At 32.3% G+C, this 13579-nt stretch overlaps 1 protein-coding gene across 2 annotated transcripts in view; it reads right to left on the reverse strand.

Moving 5' to 3' along the window:
• Positions 1–13579, reverse strand: part of LOC127968316 (filamin-B) — an 82664-nt gene that overhangs the window by 34815 nt on the left and 34270 nt on the right. For both annotated transcript variants that reach the window (XM_052569437.1, XM_052569438.1), the window contains exons 5-13: positions 12280–12473; positions 11128–11290; positions 10847–11047; positions 6798–6935; positions 6579–6705; positions 2088–2224; positions 1783–1976; positions 606–719; positions 379–522 (exon numbers count right to left, since the gene is read on the reverse strand). In XM_052569437.1, coding sequence (XP_052425397.1) covers positions 379–522; positions 606–719; positions 1783–1976; positions 2088–2224; positions 6579–6705; positions 6798–6935; positions 10847–11047; positions 11128–11290; positions 12280–12473 — 1412 coding nt within the window. The remainder of the gene's footprint in view (positions 1–378; positions 523–605; positions 720–1782; positions 1977–2087; positions 2225–6578; positions 6706–6797; positions 6936–10846; positions 11048–11127; positions 11291–12279; positions 12474–13579) is intronic.

The following is a 13579-nucleotide window of genomic DNA, read 5'->3' on the forward strand; positions in this document are numbered from 1 at the left end:
TAAGTAATGATACTCTAAGCAATGATAGATAATTCTCTTAGTTAGAAATAAATCAGAAAATAACATGCATTAAATTGCTGCATGATATGCAAACTGCATGATGAGAGTTCTGGATAAAAATAAAAAAAAGTGATTATGCAGCAAATTAGAAAAAAAACATGCAATGCAATTACAAATTAATCAACTAAACAATGAGCACTTTGCCTTTTCTTTCACTGAAGCCAAATCAGCACAGCTGAAGTTATCTGAGCGTATAGCAGCGGCGCACGAGTACGAGTGGTTTAGATTTGGCTGTTGAAGTGTTGGGAGCATCAGCTGTAGTTAGTGTGTTAGTGCTGACAGCTGAAGTGCTATGGTTCTGCCCTCCATCTCTCTTACCCTGAAGGGGCTGTTGGGAACACTGACGCCTCCCCAGGTCACGGCCAGCGTGTGTTTGACGGCCGCGCTCGGTGTGTACGAGCAGGAATATACGTTATCCCCTTTGCTCTTCACCTTCACATCGATGGGGACCCCATCTGCATCCTGGGAAACAAATGAAGTGGAATGTAACACGAGTGAGTTCAGTCCAGCTTGGTTTGTGTCGCTCATATTTCTTCGTGCCGAACCTGTGCGATGATTCTCAGCGGCCCGTTTCCGGCGTCTTTGGCCTCGACGGTGAACTCTGCAGGTTTGTTTATGATACAGCCAGACTTCTCCAGTCCTGGTCCATAAGCCCTGACCTGCAAACAAACACGTGTTGAAAACCGACGCATCTAATAACCCAGTCAACGCACAAATGAGGAGTCCTTTGTGCAAAAATAATACAATCATTTATATTTTTTAAATGCATTTTAATTATTTTAATTCTGTCTTTGTTCTGTTGCAATAGGATGTTTGTTGTTTTGTAGTAATAGAAATACTCTAAGCAATGATGCTACTTTTGAGACAAAACAAAGCAATAGATAAACTGACTTAAAAACGACACACTGAATTTGAATCTAAATTATTTATTTATTAGTTCAATAAAAATGTAAATTAACAAATTACAATAATAAGAATGTTTTGAGAATAAGAAATATTTTTTTAAAAATTGCATCACATTAATTGAAAAACTGTTTTAAGTCTTATTCAACAGGTTACATCATTATTGTATTCATTAAATATTTATAATAAGTTTATAATCTTTATAATTTTTTTTATAAGTTAGTTACTACACTGTCACAATTTACATATTTTATTTTAGAAATGTAAATAGTTTAAAACGATTACCTCTCAACAGGTAATCATTGACATTTTTATTTTATTTTTTATTATTTAATTTTTAATAGTTTTAAGTGGATACCACACGTCACTGCAGCTTAAATATTTGATTTTAAACTGTGGAAATGCAATCTAGATTTAAAAATCAAAAATCAAAAATTTTGTTTAAATTTAAATTAAAAATGTAAAAATTAAATTTAAATTAAATTTATGCATTTAGCAGAATTTTGTTTAAACATTTTAATTAAACACTTGCATAAACTAATTACAGTATTACGAATATTTTAATTATTGTAAGACATTTTTCAAAAATTACCGTTTTGCATTAAATTAACTGTTAAGAAGTCATAATATATATAACAGTTTATATTACTGATATTTTTTAATGCAATTTTTTTTTTTTTTAAGTAAAATTTCTGATATAATAAAAAAATACAAAATAAAAATAAAATATCCTTAGACACAATTAAAATAAGAATTTTGAGGAGAACTGAGATGAAACTAAGGTGATTTCTTTCACACATGATGTATATTTTCATGCACCTGGTTAGGATTGTTGGCTTTGTTATCCGGGACGATGAAGGCCATGAAGGGACTGTCCTCGATGTCTTCATCATCACACATCACATGGACTGCGTATTCACCTGATTCGGTGGGCCAGTACCTCACGTTACACGAGCCGTCGTTCTGATCCTCACACTCGATCCGGGCCTGAGACGGACCCTCGATGGCGAAGCCTACAGCAGAGAAGGAACGGCTGAGAAAAGCTGCTGTGGATCCTGATCTAACTGTGACTGCTGTGTGATAAACTGTGCCCTGTGTCTGATCAGAGGAGACCGTGATCTCACCGAGGACTCCAACATCAGTCCCAATGGATTCAGCCACAAAGTCTGCAGATTTCCCCACAACGCCTCCCTCCAGACCCGGACCCCACGCTCGGATCTTCTGCGGTCCGGCCTCAGGGCCCACCTGAACCTCGAAGGGACTGAACACAAGACAACAAACGTTATTCCTAAAATATGTACAGTACAAATTCACATCTAGTTCATATTTAATTCTAAAATATTAAAATAATATCTAAAACATTTAAAATATTTTATATTTTGTATAACAAAAAATAAGCCAATTTGAGGACCACTATTTGTGAATAAAAAGTGATAAAAAAAATAAATATATAAATATATATATATATATATATATATATATATATATATATATATACACACACACACACATATATACACACACACACACACATACATATATATATATATATATATATATATATATATATATATATATATATATATATATATATATTTTTTTTTTTTATTAAATAACTTTTCTTTTTTTATTATTTAAATTGAAGTGCAATCTGTATGGTTTTAAATAATACAAAATGATATGTACAAATACCAATTACAAAATAGCATTAACAAAAATGTAAAAAAAAAAAAAAAAAAAAAATTACAATTAGATAAAGAATTAAAAATAATAATAAAAAATAAATTAAATGCTAAATTCTATGAATTTATTTCTATAAACTTGAGTATATTTTTTCCATAATTAATGAAATACAATTTTTAATCATTTAAAATGTGGCAATGCAGTCTATGCCAATTTAAAAAAAAATATTTTTTTTTTATATTAAACAATTAAATGAAATCAATTACAGGAATGAAAAAAGATTGAAAAAAAAAATGCTATTATTAATTTAAATTGCGGCAATGTGTAGTACCCAATTTAATCTATACAGATTAACAAAAAAATATAAAAATGTTGAAATTAAATAATATAAACCGTAAGAAAATTTATCAATAATAAAATTAATAAATGATAAAAAATTCATAATGCATAATAATAATATTTTTTGGGTAAAGTATGTTTAATTGTCATGCAAATAATGTGGTTACCGAAAATCTTTATGCAAAGTGTGTTTTTCATGTTCTCTTCTTAATTTGAGGTGAAATAAGACCAGATAAATTCCTATGAAGGTCAGCATAGATTATTTGACAAATAATGACATTTTAATATTTAAGTGCACAGCTAAACACCGAACGTGTGTTAACCGGACGGCTTCAGCGGCTCAAACAGCGCTGATGTCATGTCTCTAGTTAGTGAGAGAGTCCCATGTCCAACACAAACACACACCGGACCCTACGTCAGCGGAAACCTCCCATCAGAGAGAGTTTGTGTTAACAGAAGAAACACAGCGAGGAGAATATTTCACTTTAATAGAGGTCACGGCTCTGTGTGTGTGTGTGTGTGTGAGGCTGACGTCCAGGTGAACAGCAGGCCGATTGTCTTCAATGCAGTCCGTCTCCTTCACTCAGCCATTACGGCTCCAGCAGTCCAGCGATCTGATTGGCCGATCCGCCATGCATGTGATCACCAGAAAGGCCACACACCACGACATCTTATAAAACCTCCACCAAATGCGAAAAACACCTAAAAAAAGGCGTTTCTGGCATTTCTAACACAAAGCAGCATGTTTCTGCAGAAGCGCATGTCGTCATGCTGCTTTCCTCCAGTCGCACACTAATGAGTCTGCTTGGCAGTGCACACGACCTACATATCAGGAGCAAAACCTCATCTACAATTACAATAATAAAATCCTTCATGCTGTGATAGATCAGCGTAGATTTGTTTTTACTGGAAATTCAAACCAGGTATGTTTTATGTGTCATGCACCAGTGTTATTTCAGGTTTATATACTAGACTGTTATAGTATTAATTACTATTTTGATTTAGCTTTATTTCAGTTTAATTAATTTTGGTACTCCGACTCAAGTCTTTTCATCTAATACTTTTTTTTTTTTTTTTTACATTTCTATTTAGCTTTCATTTATACTTATTTCAGTTTTTCAATTTTACTACTCCAATCTTAACTTAAACTTGATTTTCATCTAATACTTAGATATTTTTAATTTTATTAGTATTAAATACGTTTTTAAATTTAATTTACATTCATTAAAAATTAACGTTTTAGTATTTTTAGTACTGCAAATTATTCTTTTAATTTTAAGTTTATTTTTCATCTAATACTTTATTTTAATCGTTTTTGTGTTTCTATTATATTTATTCTATTTTAATATATTATAGTTTTAGTAATTTTAGCACTATTATTTTCATAATGCATACATACTTTGTTAGTTTATTAAACTTTCTATTTATTTAAATTTAATATAAATGTAATTTAATTCTATTTATTCCTTTTAGTAAATGTTTACACATTTTATTCAGTTTAATATTTCTAATTTATAATTATTTCAGTTTTAGTAATTTTGTTCCTCAACCCAATCATATTTTATTTTAGTTAAAGTTTTTCATTAATTCCCTTTAATATCTCATACATTTTTTTTTTTATATTTATATTTAGTTTTACTTTTTATTTCTTGTTTTAAGTTTGCTTTCCATCTATTATTTACTTTTATATACTTATTTTAGTTCAGCATTATTCCTATTAATAAAAAGATTTTAATAGTTAACAATAACAACACGCTATAAATATAATATCCTCCGTAATCCAGTGAATTAAATATTGGACACATGGACGGTCATGTAGTTTAAACTCTGTCACACAGTCTTACCTTACACTGAACATTAAACCCTTTCACACGAACAAACAATTCCCTGATGATCCTTAATGACAATCTGAACAATAAATCGGGTCTTGATTTGAATCCAGATCATCTATAACACAGTCTGTTCTGATTCAGACCAAACACACACGTTCACCCCAACCTCGTGTGTTTATATACTCCTGTGCCTTCAGACCCAAACACTCATGATCAGATTTATCCGGTTGGCAGATGTGAATAACACTCAGCACATCTGGAGTCGCTCTGTTTCCACATTCACACCAGCACTGGTAGCACTACAACAAATCACTTAAAAATATATATATTCAATTATATAAACCAAGCCTATTTTACAACCCTGTATGCATTTAACTGTGAAGAAAATGTGATATTATTTCCATAAAATATTGTTAATATATTTGATTTATTAATTCAGCCTATGCAGATTTATTAATAAAAAAAATAGTTTTAAATTAAAAATTACAATAACGAGAAGCCTTTCAGAGTAAAAAGAATTATATAGTTCTATTAAATATTTAAATAATGACTGTAGTACCTACTGACATTTTTAATTTCATAATTTTTTTTATATGCAACCAGTTATTAGTGACATAAATATGTATATATATTAGGGCTGTCAAATGATTAAAATTTTTAATCAAATTAATCAGAATTTTCAGTGGATTAATCAGGATTAATCACTATTTGCAATTAAACCTGAATCCTAACCATTTTTTTTTTCTGAAATGCATACCAAAAGATAAATAACAGGACACAGATACATAATTTTCATGTATTGATTCATTAATATGTGGTTCTTTTTTTCTGAATTTCAAAAGTTTAACATTTACTTAGATCAAATTTACCTGAGCACTATATCAAACCATGCCATTTAACTACAGATAGTGTAAGAGTTTTAGGTGAACCAGTGGTTAAATATAGCCACATATCTATGAAATTATGCATAGAGAAACTCGAAAGAATGAACTCAGAAACACAAACATGTGCCCTCTGCACTCTGGGCACTCTTGTTTTTGGGAGGTGTTCATTTGCTCTGCCACAATACTTTAGGATCGATATTTTCACGTTCTGAAGGCTTCAAGTGCCAGTAAAACCAAGTAAAAATGCATATGCTTTTCCAAACAGCTGTAATTCTCGCTGCATTGCATGTAGGCGCTGTGTGAAACACAGGACGCTATAACAGGAAGAAGCTCCAGCGTATAAACTACCAAAGTCTTCTCTGTTTCTCAAGCTTGGCATGAATGTATTTGAGAGTAACTGGGGTAAAACCTTAAGCTTCTTCGGTGTTTTCGTCGCGGCGCTCGCCGCTGTTTTTTACTATCTTGAGAATTCAGAGATCAACGAGACTTTCCTGACCTAAATAATTTGTCACACTGCGCATGCGTGAAATGCGTTAAAATATATATATATATATATATATATATATATATATATATATATATATATATATATATATATATATATATATATATATATATATATATATATATATATATATATATATATATATATATATATATATAAAAAATAATACAATAATTATTATTATTTATATTGAACTTGAACCTCAATCTATGCAGATTTACCTAAAACAAAATAAACAAACAAACAAATAATAATGTTTCAACAGTAAGTTATGACTGGTAGCACCACAACAACAGGTTTCACTCCGAGCACAATGAAGTGATGTGTGAAGATGAAAGCTGCGCCAGTTTTAATGAAAGGGGTGACCGGTACCTCTTGGGAATGTGCTGTCCGGCCCAGGTGATGCTGACGGTGTATTTGCCAGGTGTTTGTGGACAGTATTCATACGAGTAAACCCCCTCTGAAGCATCCTTCTGTTTCACAGGCTCCTCGAGACCTTCTGCAAGACAGGAAACTCATGACAGTCCGACTCCACAGAGATATAGAGATAGAGAGCTGATGATGGAGACTGATGTGTATCTGTTCACTCACTGGGTCCTTTAACAGTGACCTTCAGATCTCCACTGCCGGCGTTACGGGTGTCCACCTTAAAATCAGCCAGCTGATGTGCTCTCACCCCTCTGGGCTGCAGACCTCGACCGCTGGCTCGACACGCTCCGGGAACAGACGCTGAAACACAAGATGCTGATTAATGACGGCTAATGACAATCACTGGTGCAAGCACTAGCTGAACATGTTTTAATGTCCGAGGCCCATCTTCTTGGGGAAAAATCGAGTCATGCAAAATACAAGTTAAAGTACAAATAAATAAAAAAGAAAAGAAACTAAAATAATTTTTACATATGATGAAAATGTAAAAAATGAATAAAAAAATAAATAAAACTTACTAAACCAGTACAGTACATACAAATTTTGCCGGTGTGCATTAAAAGTGAGACACTCCGATAAACATTTTATTAAATGTGCAAAAACATTTAAAATCTATAAATGAGATTATAAAATATTTTCACTAAATAAATATGCAAATAACATTTAATTTTACTATATGTTTCTATACATTAAATATTTTTTATTCAATTTTTAATAAAATAATATATTTGAGATATTTATAATCAGTATAGAATATTGTAAATATACTAAAAAAAGGAATACAATTATCTTCATATTTAAAAAATTATTACTTTCACTTTACTATTGATTTTATATTTTAATTACAAATTAGGCTTTTATATACTGTAAAAGTATGCAAATGTATATGAGAATGCAGTACATGGACCATAAAAGAAGAGAAGAAACAAAATATGCACATAAATATTTTACTAAACTAATATATTGATAGTAAAAATATTATATTGTCATATATTTATAATAAAACTGTATGCAATATGAATGCAGAATAGTACATATAATATAAAAAAGAAAAATGATAAGCATTAAATATGCAAATCTTATTTTTTCCTTTTAATATTTATATTTGCAATTAATATATTACAGTATATATTTAAATACAAATACATATTAGGATAGCATATAGCACATAAAAAATACGTATTTGCATATTAAGTGAATTTAAAATAGTGCATATAATACAGCAAACGTAATAAGTAGTGCAACTATTTCAATTACTTTATTAAAGTAATGTAACTTTTCTACATTTCTAATGTTTTCAATCATGTAAAGCAGGGAGGGTTAACCTTACAGAACTCAACACTGATTACTAGCACTTTCCAAAACTTTTATCCCTTGTAATAAGATTATAATAATTGAATTTTAAAGCACAGCCACTACACAATCAGACTTTAGCACCTCTTTTACTTTGAGATAATCGTGCGGTCAATTACAGATTTAAAACCATAACCATGATACAGTTTTTGAAATCAAATCTTTGCATAGTTATGACAGGAAGCACTGGCATCCAACAATGGCTTTGAAAAAAAAAATTAATCTTAAAAAAAATAAAAAAAAAAAAAATAAAAAAAAAAAAATAATTATAATACACATTTTCTAAAGTAACTAAATTTATTATAAATTTTGTTCCTTTTTCCTAATTACAAATTACATTTATATTGTAATTTTAGTTACATGTAACTAGTTACTTCACTCTTTATACTTGCATAATAAATATTTATTTGCATATATAATATTATATACACAGTTTTTTATATACATGCACATAAATACATTTTAATTTTAGAAATTGAAACCTTGCTTTACTATACATTAAGCTTCTAGACAATTAAAAATAAAAAATTAACATCTATTAGCACAGACAATTGAAGAATGCAGTTAAAGAACATCCGTCATCTGTCAGCCAATCAGAATCATGAATTCTAAATACATCACTGTATAATGAGCTTCAATCATCCAAAACTCCTCCCTCAAGCGTCTGCGCAGCCTGTGAATTAAATTAAAAATCCCTCGGCGTAAGAGCAGACGTACAATTAAACACCCGAGCATTACCCTTCCATTATACAGTAGGGAGTCCTGTAATGTTTCCAGAGCCCACAGAGAGCCGACCCAAAACCCACATTCAGAGTAACAGCATCTCTGACAGAGAGACTGGATGAGGTCTGCTCTCTCTCTCATTAGGTTCAGATGTGGGAGCCGGGGCGGGACGGGACGGGACGGGGCAGACGAGTGCCACCGAGACAGAGCTTCATTCACCAGCGTCCCGTCTGACTCACATCAACCCCCAACTCTAAAAATACACCCTGGGAGGAGAACAAACCTTCGGAGGAACGGCTCCGTTTCATACATGCATCTCCTTCAATGCACTTTAAATCAACTTAATTCTATTCCCAGCCTCTCCCATTTCTATTCGTAGCGGAGTTTTTAAAATTGGGGAATATCAGGAGCCCCATTCCAACTCGGTGTTATTTTTAAAGCTCATAACGGATGTATAAAGCTCTTTAATTCGCTTGTGAAATGTCCTGAAATTACATCTTGTGCTGTAAAAGTCAAACTATCTTCCTGCTATTCTCCTGTGGGTCTGGTTTGGGTTTACGGGACATGTGGATGATTTCCCGAGCTCACGCTCATCCAGACCTGCCCACCACAATCCCAGGGGAATAATAAAGCTCCCGGCCGTTAAAAAACAAGCATTTTTTTGAACAGTTTTTCGGTTTTGAACAGTAAAATTCAACAAATTGTAAAAACAAATCTGTGAAATCAGCAGCGTGATAACGTTTAACTACACGGGAAACTCAATTAAAGTCAACTTCTGTTAAACTGAATCATGCACGTTTGGAAAAGCCGTTTCGGAGAAAAGGTATTTAATGTTTTACAAGGTTTAAAACGTTCAGTGACGCACAGAATTCCTAGTCCACGACAAAAACTACAGCAGTTTTACTTTTGATGCTCTAAATAAAATAAACCTGCACGGAAATAAATAAATACTAATGTTCATTTTCGTTTATTGTGACTTGATGCACTAATAAAACAGATGACCATAAATTAATAAAACTATATCTAGACATGTTAAAAAACAAAAACAAACAATAAAAACAAAATTACTAAAACTTAAAAATATAAAAAATTTAATAAAAAATAAATCAAAATTATCTTAAATGATACTAGAAAAAGACAAACTGAAAATTAATTTTGTTACCTTACACATCAAAAACAAAAAGTAATGCAAAAAAATGTGCATTTATTTACCCCATATATTTTAATGTGAGCTTGTCTGTCGAATTCACAAGCACTGATTGCAAAGAGCCATCTAACAAGACATAAAACCTAAAAATAGAAATATTATATAATACAAATGTATTTAATATGAGAATAAATCTGGCAAATATACCATAAAGTGTTTAATTAATAAAATGTGTTTAATACATAAAATATTCAAATAAATGTAATTTTACTATTATTTGTATCTAATAAAATATGTAAAAATTATACACCTTATATAAATGTATAACACAAGTATAGTACATGCAGTATAAACATAAAATATTTATTTGCATATTACATAAATGTGCAAATGTAATCACTACAAATCTTTATATTTGTAATCATTTGCTCATTTACGTGTGAGAGAGAGAGAGAGTGTGTGAGAGAGAGAGAGAGAGAGAGAGAGAGAGAGAGAGAGAGAGAGAGAGAGTGTGATAGAGAGAGAGAGAGAGAGAGAGAGAGAGAGAGAGAGAGAGAGAGTGAGTGAGTGAGTGAGTGAGTGAGTGAGTGAGTGAGTGAGTCTTAAAAGCAATCAAATGAAAACAAAGGGCTGGAAATGAAGCCTGACCATAATGGAGCGACAGGTCATATTTAACAAAGCTGGCAGCATTACACACGCCACAAACGAGCGCGCTGGTGAACTGCGGCTACATTTACATGCATTTTATAGCGTGTGTAAAAGCCCTGCAGAATCTCATAACTACATGCAATTACAAGCACATGAGGCAATGCACACGTCTGAGACCCTATAACACATCGCTAATTCACTTCACAGTTATGAGCACAGTGCCTTGTTTACCCAAGCACTAATAAACCATTCCATTTCCTTTCACCGACAGCACATTGAAGCAACTTTCAGCACAGAAAGAGGATGCTGGGTAATGTATGCATGTAACTGCATGTAGTACCTGGGCTGATGTTGACAGTGAAGGGGCTCTTAGGGATGGCGATGCCTCCGAATGTGATGTTGATGGTGTGAGGGCCGGCCTGCATGGGTTTGTAGGTGCAGCGGAAGACGCTTTCGCCCTTGTCTTCCATGATGGCCTCCACAGTGTTTTTATTACCCAGAGGGTCTTTGATGACGGCCGTCAGATCCCCTACTCCTGCACCTGATTAACACAGAGCACAGAGGCTTCAAGCTTGCTTTCATCAAGAACGTGAGCTCATATTCAAGTTTGCACGCTCAGACCTGCGGTGTAGATGTCGAAGAAGGTGGGTTTGTTGGCGATGTTGCCCAGCGGCTCCAGTCCGGGTCCTTTAGCCGTGACTTTAGTGGCGTCTCCCAGGGCTTTGTCCACATCCACCTCAAACGGGCTCTTTGGGATCTGCTGTCCAGCGAACAGCACAGTGACCTGTGGAGTGATCATAAAAACACCAGGAGCCTTTATTTCACAGAATAATGCATGGAAACAGAGCTGTTCTGTGTGCTTCTGTGTTTATGCTTAATAAACTTGATTGTGGAAAAATAAACACACACCTATAGGACTATAATAACAACTAGGGAGGCCTGAAAAAGACGTTAATTATTTAAAATAACAATAAAACTTTCAATGCATCCAAAACGCTTCCTGATGTCTTTGGCAGTGGACATATTTAAAAGTGAGATTTTAAGACTTGGAAATGTCACATGAATAAATGCAATTTTAAAGAAATAAATACATTTCCACAATTCATTCTTCTATTTCGAATACAAATATTGGATTGTTATCCATTTATAATATATACATGTATATAATAAGTACAAATTATATTATCTTATAAAAGTATCTTTATAATATCTTATTAAAAAAAAAAATCACATTTTTATTTAAATATTAAATATGCCAATTTAAGTTTATTTTACATTTTAAATACTTATATTTGTAACAAAATATATATTTTTTATATTTAATGCATAAAAATATGTATTCTGTAGTGTATATATATATAAAATTACTGTTAATCAACCTCTTTATTTTCATAAATGCTTAAAACTCATGTATACACGTGTGCGTGTGTGTGTGTGTGTTATATATATATATATAACATTTTTAACATTACAATTTTAAACAATACTTCACATTAATGCTTTAATACAATGATGAATTATGGAAAGGTTTGTTTGATAAATAGAAAGGTCAGCTTTTCTATGAAACTGAAATGTTCTGTTACTTTATAAATGACTTTACTGTCACATTTGAAACTTAATGTCTTCTTTCTGAAAAAGAATATTAATTTCTTCGCGAACATTGTTTTTTCGTGAAATTTTTTTTTATGAATAATAAAATGTAAATCCCAAAGACCTGGAAAAGCATGAGGCGTTTGCATGTTGTCTTTGAGTCGAGCACTGCTGCAGACTGACCTTGTGCGGTCCGATGACCTGAGGGATGTAGGTCACGCTGAAGGTCTTTTTGCCTTCGTTGAGCACAGGTTTGACCTCCTCTCTGCGCCCCTCTGGGTCTTCAACATACACCATGACCTGGCCTTGACCCGCGCTGAAGGTGTCCACCGTGAACACGGCCGGACGCATCACACGGTTCCCGGTCGGCTCGATGCCTGGAGAACAAGAAAATCATTCAGATCTTTACTCTGGAAAATATGTGTATCATGAAACATGTTTATTTCAGCTAATGAGAAGTCGTTTCTGTTCCAATCACAACTTTTAATGGAACCGAACAAAAATGACATGCTTCAACAGTCCTAAGATAGCCTTTCCTTCACACTGTGCCATTAACATCTCCAGAAGACTCACAAAACACTCACTGTGAAATTAAGATTTACTGCACTGCTGTATGTTTAGATGTCTGCTATTGATTGCATAAGAATACAGTATATAAAACCCATTCATAAATGCACGAAAAAAACAACAACAACAACAACAGAATCTAAGCAATAAATCAATTTGGACGCCTTTAAATGCTGCATTAATGACCTTTAAAACATACAGAACCTTCATTAAAAATATTTTTTATAAATCATTTTAAGCCATTAAAATTTATAATTATAAGCAATGTAATCGATGTGTACATGCATATTTACATAAAGGTCTATAAATGTTTTTGATCAATATAAATGCATTTTCATTTTATTTATTCACAGATTTGGAAATTGTATTTAATTACTGTGTGCATCATGATTGGTGGATATTATATTATCTGATTTATACAAGCTTCCTCATTGGTTGATTGCAAATTAATTCTAAATAAATTAATATTTTTAATAAATGTATTTAAATTGTAATAAATACTTTAAATACGTTTCACATTTAGTTTGCATTTAAATTCAAATCTTTCCCCGTTTATAGTCTTTCAGGCCTGAAACAACAAAACAACAAAAAGTGCACATGAATTTATGATGTGAATTTGATTCATGAATCCTCTACTCGTGCACAGTAAACGTTGCATAATTTATGCATGCAAAGAAACACAAACCGTAGATCTCGTCAGATGCTGGATAAAAACCACAGTGGTGGATAAAACCTACAAACGTTATGATCTAAAAATACTCCTTTTAGTTTATAGTTTGAGGCAAACCACACAAAACCGCAAACACACGATCTCTCTGAACTCATAAAACAGGTTATTTCCAAACACTGAAAACTCCAGTGCTGTGTGATTTAGGAAACAAGGGTGACTGTGTCGTGGTTTTATTTGTAGTGCTTT

This window comes from Carassius gibelio, chromosome B11 (genome assembly GCF_023724105.1).
Source record: "Carassius gibelio isolate Cgi1373 ecotype wild population from Czech Republic chromosome B11, carGib1.2-hapl.c, whole genome shotgun sequence".
NCBI classification, from domain to species: Eukaryota; Metazoa; Chordata; class Actinopteri; order Cypriniformes; family Cyprinidae; genus Carassius; species Carassius gibelio.